Source organism: Myotis brandtii, unplaced genomic scaffold, assembly GCF_000412655.1.
Source record: "Myotis brandtii unplaced genomic scaffold, ASM41265v1 scaffold1993, whole genome shotgun sequence".
In the NCBI taxonomy this organism is placed as follows: Eukaryota; Metazoa; Chordata; class Mammalia; order Chiroptera; family Vespertilionidae; genus Myotis; species Myotis brandtii.
The window spans coordinates 87494-106639 of NW_005357424.1; the positions used below are offsets into that span (position 1 = coordinate 87494).

Consider the following 19146-nt stretch of genomic DNA (forward strand, 5'->3'; position numbering starts at 1 on the left):
TTGCCGCCCCCCCCCCCCCCCCCCAGGTGTCCCCACGTTCTGGATGCAGTCCTTGGGGGCTGTCAGTGCAGCGGCTGTCGCCTCCCCTGAGACTGAGGGCAGCAGGTCACCCTGTGCCTGAAGGGAAACCTCTGTTTTTCTAACTTTTGCGGTTCTCCTTGCCTCCTGCATTTTTGCTTCTTATTCGATGCGTTGCCTTACTTGCATTGTCCAAGTGCAATGGCAGATGTCCCACCAGCTGGTAAACTGTTACAAAAGGTGGCAGCCATTCAGAGAAAGGCTCTTTTTCAAGCTCACACATAGGCTTGGGAGGTGCTCAGACTCGGGAGAGTCAAGTGGCTTTTTCTGCCTTTCCAAGGGTGTACCCTCCCTGCTCTCCTCGGAGCTCGATGGGACTGTGAGCTGGGAGTTGGACACAGCACAGAGGGGAGTGAAAGGGGAGGGCGGTTAGACTTTTGGGGGATTCCCTTGGATGTGCCACTTATGCTCAGAGTGAGACGTCAGCTCTGCCTGGCTGAGAGGAACAAGGTGAGCTTTTTTTTGTCTGTATTGTTAGAGTTTTGCTTTCCTCGTGGAGAGGGATCAGGTTGACCAGCCACCCGCCCCCTCCCGCCACCGCCCTCAGGAAAGACCGAGTTTGGCCCTCCTGGGTGTGGGCCTCGGATTCTCACTGCGCTCCCTGCCCGCAGAGCTCCCACGGGAACACCATGAAGCAGTTCATGGACATCTTCTCCCTGCCCGAGATGAGCCTGCTGTCCTGCGTGAACGAATACTTTCTGAAGAACAACATCGACTATGAGCCTGTCCACCTGTACAAAGACGTCAAGGTTGTGTGGGCGGGGGGAAGTCCCGGGTTCCCACCCCTGGCACTTTTCCACGGAACTAGCAGAATCCTGAGGCTCCTGCGTAGGTTAGGTGCCTGACATAGCATTTGCCTGGGAGCGCTTGTATTTGTGGTTTGTCCCTGAAAATTGTAAGATGTTTCGTTAGGAGAACTGGAAATCGGTCAAATTTGTTGTTAAAAGAAGAGGGCGCTCATATTGTTACCTGGATTTCTTAATTCTTTCTGAGGCCAGGGGGGTGAGTGGTGACTGAGGTCTAGCGGTACCCGGCTCATCCCTGAGCCTGGCCAGCAGCTGGGTGGCTTTACACAAAGACGGGCATTTGAGTCTCAGGCTGTGGCCCAGGGACGCAGCTGCCCACAGGAGGCGCCATTGTCTCTGGCACACAGAGGTGCCATGCAGGCTCCTGGAGGCCCTGCAGCAGCTGTGGAAATCTATTCGGAAGGGGAGAAAGATCAACATAAATATTTTATGCATATACACATCTCATTTATATAACTCTGTATTTATATGTTTTAATTCATAGTCACATTTTAATATTCTTTAAACTGAACTTTTTTCAGTACTTAAAAATGTTTATGTTATTTAATATGGTTTTCTTATATATTTCTAAGCATGTGATAGAAATATATTTATATGAAATACTAGAGGCCCGATGCACAAAATTTGTGCAAGAGTAGGCCTTGCTTCCCCCGGCTGCCGGCACTGGCTTCCCTCTGGCACCTGGGACCTGGGCTTCCCTTGCAGTCCCAGGTTTGTCTGGAAGGTTGTCCAGAAGGATGCCTGGTCTAATTAGCATGTTATGCTTTTATTATTAAAGATAATTTGTATATACTACATATTTATTGAAATATATGTATTTTTAAAAGATCCGTATTCATTCCTACAATATTTTTTATTATATGTTTATGACTAATTTAAAATTTTGACCGCCCTGAATCCTAGGTTTTAGGCAGATAAAAGATGAATTATAGTTTCTCAATATCAATCTGGTGTTCTGTGAACTGAATTTAAATACTTTCTGATTTCCTTTTCGTGCACACAAATACTTCATTTGTAAGAATCTTTAAGAATCACTTGTAGTTATAGAACCCCTTGCACTCGTGAGGAGGGATGTTTATTTAAAAGTTCAGTTTTTACTATTAGTGTGACAACCACCAACAGTGAACACATATGCCGAGTTTTCTGTGTTCTGGGCACTGTTCTTCTTAGTGCTTTATGCATATTAACTAATTAAACCCTCAGAATAATGCCTTGAAGTAGAAACTGTTTTTGTCACCCTCATTTTATAGATAAATTGAGGCACAGAGAGGTTGAGTAACTTGCCCATGGTCACACAGCTAGTAAATAGTAGAGTCTAGCCGGGAAGTTTGGTTCTGGCTTGCTCTTAGCCATTGCCTTCTGCCGATGTGATGTCGAAATAAGCCTGTACTGGAAGGGGATCGAGGTTGAATTTACAGCCCAGAGTGCTCACGCTTGACAGAAATCTGCGATTTTCTAAGGCTTACGGCCCAGTTTGTCCACAGTCCAGTCCCCTGTCACCGGCTCTGGAAGTTTCCAGGTGCCACCTGTGTAGAGGACCTTCTCGGTGCCACCGGAGGGTGGGGCTGTGCTCTGACACCTGCCAGGCATCAGGCTGCCCCACTCCTGGGCCTGCCAAAGGGTTAGCTGCTTCCTCCTCCTCGTGTCCAAGGGCCGGACCACATCTCTGCCTGAGTCAGCATCCCCACTGGCAGTTCTCCCTCATTGGTAGCACTGAAGAGAGGCAGGTCCATTCTCTTGTTGTCTCTGCCTCTTTCCTAGATGACTGAACCTGCTGTTGGGGGCTAGGGGACGGTGAAAGGAACAATAATGCCCTTTGCCCGGATGGCCTGGAATCATTTGTTCACGATCCTGCATATAAATGATGGTTTATCATGTGAGGCTTTTTTTTTTTCTTCAGAATTATCCACACAAATTATCTGCTCCCAGTGACTCTCTTGAAAATTGCATTGAGAACTGCCACTATCACCATGGAAACTTAGGTTTTCCCCACAGGGGCCACCTCTGACAAATGGGCCAGGATTTAGATTTCATTTAGTGCTTGGATTGCAGGCTCCTCACGACAGAGTGCCATTTCACTTGTATTGCTACTCAGGCCAGTACGCTCACGGATTAAAAACGTATCTTTTGACAGGATGCAATTCGAGACGTGCACATCAAAGGAATCATGTACGGAGCCGTTGAAGCAGACATTGGTACGTGTTTGGCATTGCCACGAAGTCGTTCCAGGCCGCCCCTCCCCCATGGCCCGCTGCAGGCATCATACTTTCCCTGCAGGTGCTGAGCAGACGGTAGCGCCTTTCTGAGTGCCGGGCAAGGGTTGCATCCCCGCCTCTCAGCCGTCTCCCTCCCCTTTGCCTAACAACTTGACATAATCCTGACTCAGAAGGAGAGGCGCTGGCAGCTGCAGCCCCTTCGTTTTCCCCCTTAGACCGAGGAGGCGGGGGTCTTGGCTACTGATGCACCGAACACTGATAGACCACCCTGACCCAGGCTCCCTTAAGACCGCTTTCTCTTCCCCCACGTGCCCTGGACAGCTCTGGGCCCGCAGGCCCCATTCAGCAAGCACTGGCAGACTGAGTGGGCCTCGCGCTGAATCTGTGTGTGCGTTTTTCTCTTGCTCTTAGATAAGTACATCTGCTACGCTGAGCAGACCCGTGCGGTACTGGCCAAACTGGCTGATCACGGCAAGAAGATGTTCCTCATCACCAACAGCCCCAGCAGCTTTGTGTAAGTCCTGAGTTTCCTGGCTGGCTTCCGGCCCAATTCTTGGATTGCATGTCACAGTGGAAATTTGCAAGAAAAAGTTGCAAAAACAGTTAACCCCTTCAGTGCTAGACTAACCTGGCCGGCGTGTTGTTTAGGGACAAAGGGATGAGCTATATCGTTGGAAAGGACTGGCGGGACCTGTTTGACGTGGTCATCGTTCAGGCCGAGAAGCCGAGCTTCTTCAACGATAAGCGGAGGTGAGTGCCTGCCTCTCCAGGGGACTAGGTTTTCCTCGTTTGCTGCTGTGAATGCTTACGATGGAGCCTGTCTTGGTGAAATCCGGTTGGAAATCACAAGCATCTGCCATCAACGCCTTTGATTTTAAAGTCGTCTAGCAAGTGCTTGTGAGGAGAGTGAGATTTGTGCATAGCAGATACCTTACACACATCAAAATGGATCTCAGTTCAACTCGGGCTGCTTCAGTCCTCTTGGTCAGGCTTTCAGAAATTGATTGATAACAATGAAAAATGCAAACTTACTCTCACAGAGTATATCAGATCTCTCGATGCAGATGCATCGAGAGATCTGCAGCGGCAACAAACCACCTGGTGGGTAGCTCTTTTGAGCTGCAAATGGTACCTTTAAAATTACAGTTGGATTTTGCAAAACTCTGTGCAACACAGGTTTTGCATCAGGTGGAATAAATGTCTACCAAGACTTATAGAGTGTCTTTCTGCCCCAGTAGCCTTGGGAAACAGGAGCCATTGTATATCTGACCCTGGGGTTCTTTCTCTACTACAAGTCCTTGGACCCAGGGATGGGGTGTGGGCGGTGGGGGTGGGGCCACAGTTTGGGAGACCTTGCCCTGGGAAGGGGAATGCCGAGTTGTTTTCACAGATTTTTCAGGTTTGGGCAGCCCCCTTCTGTTCCCAGTGGGTAACCATGTGGTGTTTCACACAGCAGGCGGCCTGCACAACCACCACCCTCATAACGACTCCCGTTTCTGTTCTTAGACCTTTCCGAAAGGTGAATGAGAAAGGTGTCTTACTCTGGGATAAAATCTACAAGTTGCAGAAGGGCCAGATTTACAAGCAGGTACCTCATGACCAGTTTATCCCTTTGGCTGCTTTGCTGCGCGTGGTCAGTAATGATGACAGTTCACGAGGCTCACTTGGGGCTGGCAGTGCTCAGTGCTCTGCCCGGTGGACTGTTTATGACTTGGTGGCAGAATTTAAGCTTAAGTCAGTATCTACATCAACTCAGAATTGAACAGTTTCTTAAAACGAAACGGAAAGCATTAATTTTCATAGTAAATAACAATTAAGATATCGGTAGCAAAGCTTGGAAATGTCTCCGTAAGAAGCATTTAATCACATGGCACATTATTTGCCAAAATTAGTAATTATTTCGTGACAAGCTATGTCTTAATCTACAGTTTTAATATAATTTGATATAAGGCTTGCAAATATTTGAATAAATGATTGACTTGCTGACTATTATTGTGTTACTGAAGTAAGTTTGTTTTTTTTTTTTAATGTATTGATACATTCCTGGTGGGTTTAGAACAACCTTGGCATTACATATATGGAGTAGGCCTTGAAAACTTAGCTTTGAAAAGCCATTCCACTTTTAGGAAGTTAGCCCAAGAAAATGATTAAGATGCAGCTAAAACCCTACTATAAGAATGAGATTACTTACAAAATAGATAACAAAGTAAATGATAACAGGGAATTTGTAAAATGGATTATGGTACTTCTCAGGAATGGTATTACATGGCAGGTTAATATTTTACCTGGGAATACAGCCATAGCCTGCTAAGTGTGAACAGATTGTCACAAAGAGGCATATACAATATGAACCCTTTTTGAAAAGTACATCTGACGTAGAAGAAAGGCCTGAAAGGTTTCACACTAAGATGTTTTTGTCTTTATATTTTGTTATTTAAAATAAGTTATAAAAGCAAAATAATTTTTTTGAAGTTTAAAAAAAAATAGGTATTTTGGGCCATGGTTTATATAAGAGCTTCTATCTGTCACAGGAGATAATATCTGTATTTTCCTTATTGCAGGGCAATTTATATGAATTTTTGAAGCTTACTGGATGGAGAGGATCCAAAGTGTTATATTTTGGTGACCATATATACAGTGACCTGGCGGTGAGAGGAGCCTTTTTTTTTTCTGTTTCTTCACTGGGGGACAGACGTGTTAGTCCCACTTACTAAAGAATTTCTCTTTTGGTTAAGACCATTTTTATGCTTTCATAAAACGAGGAGTAGGTCACATTTTTAATGCCTTATATTTTATAGAACAGGATGGATCAGACATGAAAAAGACACATTTTTGGGGGGGAAATGATGGAAGTTAGCAGTTGACTCAGAGTTTAATCAGAAAATCTTTCCATTTAAGTAATGGTAAGAAATAAATGCCAGTGCTCTTTTCTTTTCTATTTATCAATGCGTCAGAACCACACAACTGCAGCATAAAGGCTTGAGGCATCAGTCAGGGCTCCGTTGCCAGCCTGTCGCTTTGGATGCGTTAAAAACTCACCTTTCCCAGAAACAGCCCTTAAGTGAAAACGAGGCTTTTCATGCCGTTGGAATGACTAGAGGAGATTGCAGGCCTTGAATTGTGCTTGAACCTGTCGTTGGAACAATATGTCATTGGAGCTAGACGGGTCGGTCCCAGCGCCTGTGTGTAATGAAATCTCCCCAGGTGACTCCTGTACACACCTTTGTCCCATCTGTCTATGGGTAGAGGTCTAGTGGAAGGAACCATGGGCTTAGATTAGAAGACCGTAGTTTTTACCCCAGTTCTACTGTTTACTAGCTGTGTGACCTTGAACACTTCCCTCAAGCCCTGATGTCCTCGTTTGTAAAAAGTGTGAAATAAGATAATGTATATAACAGTGCTTCATAAACTAGAAATATAAAGTGTCACTATCAGGATGTCGGCACTCCCAGAATGTCTAGCCACGGGACATGGCATCACTGTGGGTGTTTGCCTCTTGCTAGGTGGGGTCTTCAGGCCTGATGAGATGCTGTGTACTGCCCTTAGGTCATGTGGGTACATGGCCCTGTGAGGTCGGTCTCTCTCTCTCTCTCTCTCTCACACACACACACACACACATACACACGTCTGGGTGTGGTATTGTGGCATGAGCACCACTGGGACCTTGTAAGAAATGCAGATTCTCAGCCTCGCCCCAGACCTACGGAGTTAGCAACTCTGGGGGTGGTGCCTGGCCATCTGTGTTTTAACCAGCTTTCCACACTAGAATTTGCTATTGGTAGTGCTGACCTCAGAGTGAGTTAGGAAGGACCCCCTCCTCTTTGATTGTGGGAAGAGTTTGAGAGGAATTGATGCTAACTCATCTTTCAGTGTTTGGTAGAATTCACCAGGGAAGCCATCTGGATCTGGGCTTGGCTTGGTTGGAAGTGTTTGGATTACTAATCCAATCTCCTTACTAGTTAGAGGTCTGTCAGATTTCCCATTTCCTAGTGATTCAGTCCTTTGCAGGTGTGTGTCTCTAGGAATGTCCGTTCATAGGTCAGTGGTCGGGCATGGGCCACGAAGTTTCAATCGTATTTTGTGGAAGAGCCACACTCAAGGGGCCAAAGAGCCGCATGTGGCTCGAGAGCCGCGGTTTGCCGACCACGGATCTAGGTTATCTAGAAGGTGATGGCATACAGAAGCTCAGAGTACTCTTTTTAAACCTGTTTATTTCTGTAGAATCGGTAGTAATGGCACCACTTAAATTTCTGATTTTACTAAGTTGAGTTCCTCTCTTTTTTCTTAGTTATGCTAAAGGTTTGTCAATTTTGTTGATCTTTTTGAAGAACCAACTCTTGGTTTTGTTGATTTTTTTTGTTTTGTCTTCTATTTCTGATCTAATCTTTATTTTTTTCTTCTGCTAACCTTTAGTTTACTTTTTCTAGTTCCCTAAGATATAAAGTTAGGTGATTTGAGGCCTTCTTTAATGTCGGTGTTTATAGCTCTAGATCTCATCCTCAGCATGGCTTTTGCACACCCATAGGTCCGGGTGTGTTGTGTTTGCATTTTGATTTGCCTCGAGGTATTTTCTAATCTCCCTTGTGATCTCTTCTTTGACCCATTAAGAGTGTTGTTCAATTTCCACATAGTTGTGAATTTTCCAGTTCTTTCTTCTGCTGTTGAGTTCTAGTTTCATTCCTTCTAAGTAGAAAAGATGCTTTTTTTTTTTACGATTTCAACCTTTTAAAATTTGTTAAGACCACTTGGCTTTGTGCATTTACTTGCTTATTTGTCATTTGTATTTCCCATGAGGGCAGGGATGTGTCAGTTTTTGTTTATTGTTTTATCCTCAGTTTGTAGAAATGGGCCTGGCAAATAGGACTTGATAAATATTTGCCAAATGAGAAAATGAATGACCTTTTAGTACAGTGATTGCGTATCTTAGATTTTCTGGGACATAACTGACATCAGGTCGCTTGGCCTATTGTCAGCTCATAGGGTTATAATATTGGAATGAAAAATGTGATCATGTGTGTGTATGTTGTGTGATCATTCCAAGTCTGATATTCCACGGTTCCCCATGACCCGCGAGGCCTGGCGCCCAGTGGGTGTTCCTGGTCTGTGGATGAATAGTATCGTGGTCCATCCTCTTTCTGCCCCTGACCTAATTGTTGTTTTACAGGCCGTGGATAATGATTCCAGACCTGAGTGTCTGCAAGGGCTGTGACTTACAGCAGTTGTTTTCAGAACAAATTTTCTTGGGGTGAAATGATCAAAGCCCTAGGCTAACTTGGGTTTAATGGCATGTAATTCATTGAATTCGGCTTGGTTAATAACTAACCATTACAATTAAAAAGTAATTCAATGAGTGCCTGTTGTGTCTGGGACAGGTCATGCAATGACTTAAAGTCCATTGAGATTAATGTTGACTCTCTGTGATCTTTGTGAGCAGGACTTGACCCTGAAGCATGGCTGGCGGACTGGTGCCATCATCCCAGAGTTACGGTCTGAGCTCAGAATCATGAACACGGAACAGTACATCCAGACCATGACCTGGCTGCAGACGCTGACCGGGTTACTGGAGCGAATGCAGGTTTGAGATTTTTTTCTCTCCTCCTTTTTCTGTAAGCCTGAAGTTAGTGCACTGGCCAGTGTTTCTTTAGATATTCTCTATTTAATTGTGGTTATAAAGTATGAGGCATAGGTCATCCTGCAGAATAATTACGGGGATTATTTTGCCCCCAAGAGTTTTGCCAATTTCCCTGAAGAGATCTTTCTCAACGCCCCCAAAGCCATTTGGAGAAAAAGGCCTTCATTTACGTTCCTCTGTCTGGAATTCCAGTGGCCTCGCTCCCACTGCAGCCCCTTAGGGAGATGTCCTGTGGGGGTGGGATTCGAGAGCCTCTGCCTTTGTTTGGGTCTAGTCCTGCTTCTGCCATTAGCCTGCAGTGGTCTTCTCCGTCGGGGCCTCAGTTTCCCCTTCTGTAAAATGAAGGGTCCTGTGGAATGAACACTCAGGCTAGGCACCACAGCTTCCTGGAAAGTCTCCAAGCAAGAGTCAGGGCCCCTGGGTGCAGTCTCCACTTGCTTTTGAAGATAATACCTACAATTGGCTGGCTCACTAGAGAGCAGTGGTGGGTTTTTCTTCCCATAAGTCACATACTCAGTTTTGTTGTTTTTTTGTGGTCATTTCCTGGCCCGTGAAGATGTCCCTCTGTGGCAGCTGTGACCCCTTTTCCAAGCTCACGAGGCACCTTGCTTTCTCGCTTGGTTCCGCTGGCCAGGCCTTCAGCCCTCTCAGCGTGAGGGCCGACTCTTTCAGGATAAGGGGCACGGATGCCGCTCTCTTGGCTAACTCACCCGCAGCCTCTGCCCACGGCCTGCCAGCCCGCTTTGGAAATGGCCAGGGAACTGTCTTGCCTGGCCCAGCTGGCAGCCTGTGTGAGCTCAGGCAGAGCTGCGAGGGGTGGCAGGCCAGGCCCTCACTCCAGGGTTCCTACACTGCAGAGCGTGGCGCCTGCACTGCCCGGTCTTGCTTCCACGTGCTCTGGCTCCCTTGGTTCTCGACTCTTCTCTGACAAGGACTCGTTCTGTTTCCTGCCCGTGCTTGTCTGTGAGTTGGTTTTCTAAAAACAAAAGGCATCGATTCAGGGTTAATGTAGCCTCAAGTCTGTGCAAGGGTCATACAGTAATATGCATGTGTATGTATACATATGGGTATATATGCACGAGCGTACATGTGTATGTATACATATATGTATATATATGCATGTGTATATACATATATATGTCTAAATAAATTACTTGTGACACTCTACAGATTTGCCTGCACTGCCCGGTCTTGCTTCCACGTGCTCCAGCTCCATTGGTTCTCGACTCTTCTATGACAAGGACTTATTCTGTTTCCTGCCCGTGCTTGTCTGTGAGATGGTTTTCTAAAAATAAAAGGCACCGATTCTGGGTTAATGTAGCTTCAAGTCTGTGCAAGGGTCATACAGTAATATGCAGGTGTATGTATACATATATGTAAATGCATGTGTATATACATATATATGTACTAGTAGCCCATTGTGCGATACTGCACACAGTAGGCCACGTGGGAGCCGGCAGGAACTGCAGTGTGCTGCCGGGACCCGCGCTGCTTCTGCGGGAGCCGGGAGGGACCCGCACCGATTCTGCGGGAGGTAGGAGGGACTTGCGCTGCTTCCGAGGGAGCCCGGAGAGACCCGCGCTGCTTCTGCGGGAGGCGGGCCCGCTGTCTCCTCTCTGGGCCTACGCTCGGCCACGGAGGCTGCAGGCCGGCCTCCCTGTCCCCCAGAGGCCCTCCGTCGCTGTGGCTATGAAGCAAGCATTCCTCCAGGCCGCTCACGCTGCCCACTCTCAGCGGCAGCCCCCCCAGGACTGGGGGACTCCGGCGAGGCTGAGGGGAATGGGCCCTGCCATCTTGTGGCTATGGGCGCCGCCATCTTTGTGACAGAGTGATGGTTAATTTGCATATTACCCTTTTATTAGATAGGATATGTCTAAATAAATTACTTGTGACACTCTACAGATTTTTGATCTAGTCATGTACATTGTAGAGTTTAAATTCTATAGTGAGTAATTTGTTAATTGAAATGTCAAAGCTAATTGAAACTATGCTCACAAAACCATCAACACCCCCCAGAAGTGCTGGGCCAGCCGTCCAGTCTCTAGTGACACGGCCAGTGGTCATTCAGTGTAGCTGCTGCCTGTTGGTGTAGGCAGTGGTGTTGGGCAAGAAACCCAAATTGCAAGCTCAGGGTTTTATCTGAGCGGCAGAGACCCTGAGCGAGTGCCTGTTGGCCAAGCTGGTGAGCTGGGCAGACGTGGTAAACAGAAGGGCCTTGGCTCCCACGTCAGAGGCAGATGGTTTGTTTGGTCTTTTCCTCCGGGCCCTGAGGCTGCCCCGTGACTGTGAAGGGCAGGGAGCCACCTGTCCCCTGCGGTCACACGCGCCTCTGATTCTGGCTGAGCCTCCTGTTCGGCCACGGGAGCCTCGCAGAGGGACTTGTGAGATTCCATTGTTAGGTTGTGGGCAGTTGCCATGTTCTTGGTGCCTTTGCTCCTATTTCAGCCCAGCCAGAGAATTCTCTGCTTTTCCATCTGGTTGAGGTGCTATACCTTTTTGCCTTTTACAAAAACATTTTTTCCCCTTACACATTTTAAAAGATAATACAATATTAAGGAAGACAGTGTAAAACAAATTATAATTCTGCTACCCTTGCATAAATTAAAGAAAAGATTTTATGTTAATTTCTTAATATATGCACATATTTTCAGGTGCTTCCAATTAGTGGTTGTACCTGTTATTTCCACTTACCTGCCATTTTTATGTTGATGTATATGCATAATATATACATCATGTGATAGGTTAGTATGTAGTAAGTATATGTTCCTATAGGTAATACCTATGTGTAATGGCCCTGGCTGGTTTTGGCTCAGTGTTTAGACTGTCAGCCCGCAGACCGAACGGTCATGGGTTCAATTCCCAGTCAAGAGCATGTACCTCGGTTGCAGGCTGATCCCTGGCCCTGGTTGGGGTGCATGTGGCAGGCAACCAGTTGATGTGTCTCACATTGATGTTTCTCCTCTTTTCCCCCTTCTCCCTTCCCTCCACTTTCTCTAAAAAAAAAAAGTCAAAGGAAAAAATATCCTTGGGGGAGGATTAAAAAACAACAAATGTGTAATGGATACATTACACATATGTACAGTATACACATATATACAGTATACACATAGACTTTATGTGGTTACATAGGCACATGTTTATACATAGTCTTTAACAATACTATGTACTTTAATAGAGGCCTTGTTTAATATCTTCATAATATCCAGTTTCATTTGTTAAACCATGTTTCTGTTGTTGGACATTCAAAACTATTTTGGTATAGAAGGGAGGGTTGCAACTGGGAAGTCTGAAAATGTATTATTTCATGCAAGTGCCCATCTCTCAGATTTGAATAAAATTTGTTCACGAGGAAAGCGGCCCATTAAAAATTCTTATTACCTACTGAGTTTATTTGCATCCAGAACATTCTCAGTAATTGGCTTGTGTCCTGCAGGTGCACAGAGATGCGGAGTCCCAGCTGGTTTTGCAGGAGTGGAAAAGGGAGAGGAAGGAGATGAGGTAAGAGCACCCCGTCCTGAACATAGGGCGTCCGCCACCCTGACACGCACACCCCTGGCCCAGGCATACTTCCAGACGCCCTTTTTAGCTCCCAGGCATGACTGACCGCCTGTGGCCAGAGCCACCCACCCCGCTGCTGTCAGTGAGGGATGTGTGACGGTTCCTTGAGGCAGCAGTGACCTCTGCACACCTCCTGCCCTTGCATTTGTTTGTTTCTTTTTTTTAAAACCAAACAAACGTGCTCTTACGTCTCTCACCTAAACAGACATACGTATCTTGATTCCACATTCCCTGCCAGGCCCCATCTGATGTGAAGGCCAGGGGAGGAGGAGCCTGCCTTCCCACCCCCGCCTGCTTGGCTTTCCCATTTGGGCAGCTGGGGGCCCACGTGTTGGTGATGCTGGCTGCACAGCGTGGCTCCCGGGACAGTGTTGGAGGCGGGCCCTGCACCACAGTGAATTCCTGGGGCCCGTCCAGCCCTGGTGCTCATCCGTAACCACGGCTGTTTCAGGAACGTGCCCGAACTCAGTGTGGTGGTGTTGACCAGTGAATGCCCGCCTGCTCCCCAAAAAGTTGGGCGGGTGTGCGTCTTAAGGGGATGGTTATTCAAGTGGTCCCTGGACAGCTCCGCTTCCCTGAGAGGATGTGCTGTGTGGACACTGGTTACAGGATCACTTCTGCTCTTGTGTGTGGCCGCCCCTGCCCTGGGCGCAGCTGTCTCTAAGGCTGGAAGGAGCAGCCCCCGCCTGGGCACGGAGAGGGACGGAGCCCCTCCCTCGGGGCTACAGAAGCCTGGCTATACTGACTCATCCCTCTCGGGTCTTGGCGTATTCGAATTTAATTATCACTCTAACTTTGGTGGGAAAATGTTGGGCGAGAGGGTGATGGGCAAGTTCTGTGATTTGATTCTGGGCCCCTCGTCCCCTGCACTCCAGGGACCTGATTATTAGATAAAGGAACCATTTCATCCACCAGAGATTTTTGCTTTGATTTCGAGTTTCTAACAACTTTACATCTCAGTAAGATTTTAAAAAATAGATATATATTTTTATTGATTTCAGAGAGGAAGGGAAAGGGAGAGAGAGAGAAAGAAACATCAATGATGAGAGAGCATCATTGATCAGCTGCCTTCTGCAGGCCGCCTCCTGGAGCCTGCAACCCAGGCATATGCCCTTGATGGGAATCGAGCCTGGGACCCTTTAGTCCACAGGCCGACGCTCTTTCCACTGAGCCAAACTGGCTAGGGCTCATTGAGATTTTCAAAGTAAAAGTTTAAATATTTATGTCACTCCAACCACAGACCTAGTTGAGTTCTTTTAATTTTCTGCTTTTTGGTTGTCAACCTCTGTCACCAGTTGAGGACAGACCGCTATGACCAGCCAGTGGCCTTTATCACACCGTTGTGTAAATGATTTTTTTTTTCTGTTTCTGCAACTGATTAACAGTCGAATGGTATTTAGCCATTTTGCTGGAATAGTCTGTGTCCAGGGGTCCCACCCATCAGACAGTGTGCTTATTCTGCGGACGTGTGATGGGTGTTAACTTACACACACATGCACATGTGTCCACCTGCAGGGGCTTAGAGCCCGGGGTGGGGCGAACAACCTTGCAAAATGCTTATCACCTAGGCTTCCAGGAGGCAGTGAGGTGTTTGAAGGGATGGTGGAGACTGACTTGCATCACTACACAAGAATTCTTCTTCATTTCCCAAGAATCAAAAGTACTTCAGAGTTTACAGTATGCTTTTCTTTTTCTTTTTCTTTTTTAATCCTCACCCGAGGACATTTTTCCATTGATTTTTTTTTTTTTTTTTAGGGAGAGTGGAAGAGAGAGGAAAAGACAGAGAGAAACATCGATGTGAAAGAAACACATCGATTGGTTGCCTCCTGCACGAGCCCTGACCACGGCCTGGGCTGGGAGAAGCCTGCAACCAATGTATGTGCCCTTGACTGGAATCGAACCTGGGACCCTTCAGTCCGCAGGCCGACGCTCTATCCACTGAGCCAAACCAGCTAGGGCTATTTTTCTCACCTTACTCAGTTTTTGCTGTAACCTTGTAAAAAGGGGGGTCTCGATCCCATTCTGTAGATGAGGGAATTTTGGAGACTGGAACATTCACATCTCTCTGTGTAGTTTTAGAAGCAGTTCCTGCTTTTCTCCTTCTGTCTGAGAGTGTGGTGTGTAGGTGTAGAGGGGCAGACATATGAACACTGGAGCCTCAAACAGTGCTCCCGGGGGGGGGGGGGTCCCAGGGGAAGGTGTGATCATCATTTGGGTGGATGGGTGGATAGACGGTTTTCCTCCCAAATGAGTCCTAGGAAACTGATTTTGGTTTCAATAACTTGAAACTTCTCTGAATCATTGTCCGCCGCACCCCTCTTTTCTTGCTCCTTCAGAGAAATGAACAAAAGTTTCTTCAACGCCCACTTTGGAAGCTTGTTCCGCACAGACCAGAACCCCACCTACTTCCTGAGGCGCCTGTCGCGGTTTGCCGACATCTACATGGCGTCCCTGAGCTGCCTGCTGAACTACGACGTTAGCCACACGTTCTACCCCAGGAGGACTCCGCTGCAGCACGAGCTTCCCGCCTGGTCGGACGGGCCCCCCACCTGCAGGCTGCCCCTCCTGCAGGCGGCCCAGGCCAAGTAACCGCGCCCTCCTGTGGACAAGGCCAGAAACAGCCCCGGCCCAGACCCGGGGGACACCACGGGGCTGGCCTTGTGTGGATAGGAGTGTTGCTTTTGGAAAAGACACAGAATCGCCTCTTGATATTTATTTCGGACCTTCTGGAGGATGCTCCCCAGGTGGTTGAGACGGAAGCCAGAGTGTACCCGTCCTGCCTTCCTGCTCTCCTCGGGCTGAGTGGCAGGCTTCACGGGGAACTGATCAGTCCTCTCGTTGACCGAGGTGCTGTTACTGGTGTCGGCTTTCCTGGGCCCGCGGAGACTTCCTGATCTGTAGCAGCGTAACACGCAGTAAGCGGCGGAGATGACGCCCAAACAGCGGGACCCCCCAGCCGTTTGGTCCCAGGGCTTTGTTGTTCCAGTGCATCAGTGGGAAGAAAAGAGAAAGAGCAAGGGAAGGTGCAAGTCCTTCACCCTGGATGGTCCTCAGTCTCTCTTCCTGTGCCCCACCCCATCCTGGGGAAGGACGGGCGCCACAGGTGATGGGGGGGCTCGCTCCTTTCCCTGGAGAAGGAGAGAGGGCGCCTGGTCACATGTCCAGCTGGCAGAACAGCCTGTGGGATAAGGCTGTGAGCAACAAGCGCTCAGAGCCAACGCTTGGGGGTGGGTCCCCTGAAAATGCCACCCGACTATTGGTTTGATGTGCTCATTGGAGGACAGAAAAACAAAACAAAAAAAACAAAGACCTTGCAATGAAATGCCGTTCCCCTCCCTGGGTGGTGTTGCTAAAATGTAGGCATTATCAGAAGCCATCCCTTCCTGGAGGCAACAGACAGGCTGCCTCCCCCCTGGATTATCGGGGAAGTGGGGGTGGTGGCCTCACCGCCTGGCTGGCTCCACCCTCTGCTCCCGTTAGCTTTCTTCCTTTCCTGCCGCACGCGTGCGTGCGTGCATTTGTGTGTGTGTGTGTGTGTGTGTGTATGTGTGTGCTATTGTGGGACTTGGGGGGTGTTCTTTAGGCGCCTGTATTTAAGGTGGGAGATCATAAAGGGCATTGAAACTAAGAGAAAGGGGGTTGGAAATGACTTAGGTAACTGAGTATTTCTCACGTCTTTCTAAGGACAACGCACGTGACATACGTTTTAAACCTGATGCCTGGCAGGTGCAGGGAGGGGCTTGCGGAGAGTGTTGCTAACTGAGTGTTTTTATGGCAATGAGTAGCTTGGCATGCCCTAGCTGCCTGCCAGAAGCAGGGAGTGAAGGAGCTCTGGAGTGTGCTTGGCAATGCTGCTTGTGACGGTGTGATTTTACTGGGCATTTCCGTGTATTTATGATAGTGACGGTGACCCTGTAGACCCAGGAGGCCCGTCAGTTAAGGCCCCTTTTTTCCGGTTAAATTTTATCATAAACACAGTGGTCCGTTTCTTTTTGGGGGAGGGGTAGGCCTTTTGTTTACTGTTGGTTAGCTCCCAGGTGCTTTTAGCATCAGAGTTGACTGGCATTTGGGGGTGCAGGTGGAGGCCCGGAGCTGCTCGTGTGGGGGCCTCAAAGGGCACGCTGGTGCTTTCGGCTTCACTTCGGGGAAGCCGGGTGAGGGAGTAGTTATTACTGTTTTTAAAAATCTCTTAGTGTTTATCCAATCAGGTGTGCATTGGATGTCTCCTAGTGCCAGTCACAGGGTGTTCGTTTACTCAAGAATGAAGTAGACTTGTTTTAATCCTGCTTTCGTGGATGTCTAGGTTGGGTGAGCCAAGCCTCAGGGGAGACACACATTTTCTGGGGATGAATTATGCGTTTCACAATTTATTACCAATTAAGGTTTCGGTCTGTGGGGCATCAAACATGGCCGTGCTGAGATCTGCCACGTGGCGGAGGCCTGGCATCTGTCTCAGCAGGGCCCCCGGGCGTGTGCCTGGCAGACCCGTGCGTTCCCGGGCAGCAGCAGGGGTAGGGCAGCCGTCGCCACGTGAAGGACCGGGGCAGCCTCCTGGTCTGCGCTCAGCTGGGCCTGGGCACACTGCACGGGGCATTCTGTCCTTTCCATTGTGTTCTCTGGGGCTCACACTGGTGAAAGCCTGTTGGTCCGAGGGAAGTGAGTCTGTTTTCCACCCTTCAATAGTAGCAATTTGGAAAGCGAACAGAATAAAATCAGCTTGCACATTTAAACAATATTCTCACGTGCAGCATGGGTTAGACTGATTTTCTAAGAATGATGTGCACAAAAGTCATAGTCCAGGGCAGCCCATGCCAGCTGAACGCGGGCGCATGGGACCCGCAGCAGGTCGCCCTGGCGGGGACCTGCACAGTTGCTTTTCCAGAGTTGCTTCTATAAGGAAACCTAGCTTTTAAAGTATTTTAGGAGTTTGGCTCAGAGCTCCCACTTTCCTCCTAACATAGTGTGTGCCTCTCTCTCTCTCTCTCTCTCTCTTTCTCTCTCTCTCTCTCTCTCTCTCATGCTCTTCCGCTTCATCTCCTGCTGTGGCCATTAGTGCCGCAGAACATAAACCACCTGTATAGTCTCTCTCTCTCTCTCTCTCTCTCTCTCTCTCTCTCTCTCTCTCTCTCTCTCTCTCTCTCTCTTTCTCTTCAGCTTAATCTCCTGCTGTGGCCATTAGTGCCGCGAACATAAACCACCTGTTACTGACTCGGGCCGTCTCTGATTAAATTACTAGTTGCTTTGACTGCATCGGCCCTCTTCATTATTGCGGAGGAGAAATGGAAAGTAATCTTTCCTCCTACTAATTTAGCTTTGGATGAACTAAATGGCTTTTCCTCTCTCTTCCTCCCCAAAGGCCCTTGACGCAGTCGAGAGGCGTGCTCAGTATCGCATTGAGCTCCACTATGCCCAGTGCTCATTTGCTGCTAAAGACCCACTGGGGGCCCTCGTCTAGAATGCTCTGAGACTGTGGCCAGAGGCAGCGTCCCTTGATTGCCCTATTCACCCACTGGGGAGCCTGTGTTTTGCCCTCTTGTCAGTTTCCCTGTGTACCGATTTCCTTCTTTTCTCTTTTATTTTCCTTAGCATTTGGGAGCCTAGCTCCAAGGCCAGCTAACCTCTAACACCCTAGTGCAGTGGTCGGCAAACCGCGGCCCCTTGAGTGTGGCTCTTCCACAAAATATCACGTGCGGGCACGCACGTACAGTGCGATTGAAACTTTGTGACCACACTCAAGGGGCCAAAGAGCCACATGTGGCTCTCAAGCCGCAGTTTGTCGACCACTGCCCTAGTGCAGTGATTCTCAACCTTGGATGCACATTAGAATCACCTGGGAATCTTTTTAAAATCCTGATTTCTGGGCCTCATCCTCTGGAAATTCTGTTTCTTTGTTATGGGGTGGGGCCACAACATTAGTAACAAAGGAACAGAATTTCCGGAGGATGAGGCCCAGAAATCAGGATTTTAAAAAGATTCCCAGGTGATTCTAATGTGCAGCCAAGGTTGAGAACCACTGCCCTAGTGGGTTAAGGGAAGGAAAGGGAGTGAAGATTCGCTAATTCGGGGTCAGCTTAGCAGGCCATTTTCTGTTGCCATTACTCCAGGAATGGACACAGCTCTGTCCTATTACAACGTGGTTTATAAAATCAGCTGCAGGCTGCCTTGGCCCTTGGGCCGTAGTTCCCAAGCCCTGCCCTAACTCAGAAAGCGTGCAGACGAACAGCCCGGTAGTGGGACAGGCAGCAGGGAAGTGCGCCCCGTTCCCCTAGGAGCTGGCTAGGGCATAGTTACTTCTGTGGCCAGTGGTGACATACTGTGTTCCCAGCACTCGGCCTCGTGGTGTGTAACTGAGCTGCCGGTCGGGCACTAGCACTAGTTGAATGTACCTCTTCTTATAGTGGTTTGTGACTGTGCTCGTCTTGGGGGGGGGCGGGCATGGCTTCACACGTAACCCTTCAGGACCGAGTCCCCCCACCGCTGGGTGTTCAGCAGCTGTCGGCCCTGCTGGGAAGCCCTGTCTCAGATGGACGAGGTCACACCCCTCCTCTGAGCAGCTCCCTTCCCTCACCTCCCTTCCCTCCCCAGGGGTGGACCCCAGAGCACACCCTGTAAACTCCCTGCACGTGAATCTCCGTCTGCTTCCCAGGGAGCCCACCCACAGCAGCCCTCTGCACTTTCCCAGCACTGTGGCTTGAACCTGACGTCGGAAACTGTTTTCTAATCATGTAGTAGAATGACTAATTGTGCCTGTACGATAGCAGGCACAGTAAGTGCAAACTAGGTTCACCTACTATTTATTCTGAATGTGTATTTGCTATTTATTCTGAATGTTGATTTTATGTTACCAGATACTGAA

At 48.3% G+C, this 19146-nt stretch overlaps 1 protein-coding gene across 1 annotated transcript in view; it reads left to right on the forward strand.

Annotated features, from left to right (window-relative positions):
- Window positions 1-15179, forward strand: part of NT5DC3 (5'-nucleotidase domain containing 3) — a gene marked incomplete at its 5' end in the record, with an annotated part of 39884 nt that extends 24705 nt beyond the window's left edge. The window contains 9 exons of the mRNA XM_005865251.1: window positions 690-827; window positions 3019-3079; window positions 3512-3614; window positions 3749-3850; window positions 4607-4688; window positions 5662-5748; window positions 8535-8675; window positions 12166-12230; window positions 14627-15179. Of these exons, the coding sequence (XP_005865313.1) occupies window positions 690-827; window positions 3019-3079; window positions 3512-3614; window positions 3749-3850; window positions 4607-4688; window positions 5662-5748; window positions 8535-8675; window positions 12166-12230; window positions 14627-14879 (1032 nt within the window). The remainder of the gene's footprint in view (window positions 1-689; window positions 828-3018; window positions 3080-3511; window positions 3615-3748; window positions 3851-4606; window positions 4689-5661; window positions 5749-8534; window positions 8676-12165; window positions 12231-14626) is intronic.
- Between the last annotated feature and the right edge of the window lie 3967 nt (window positions 15180-19146).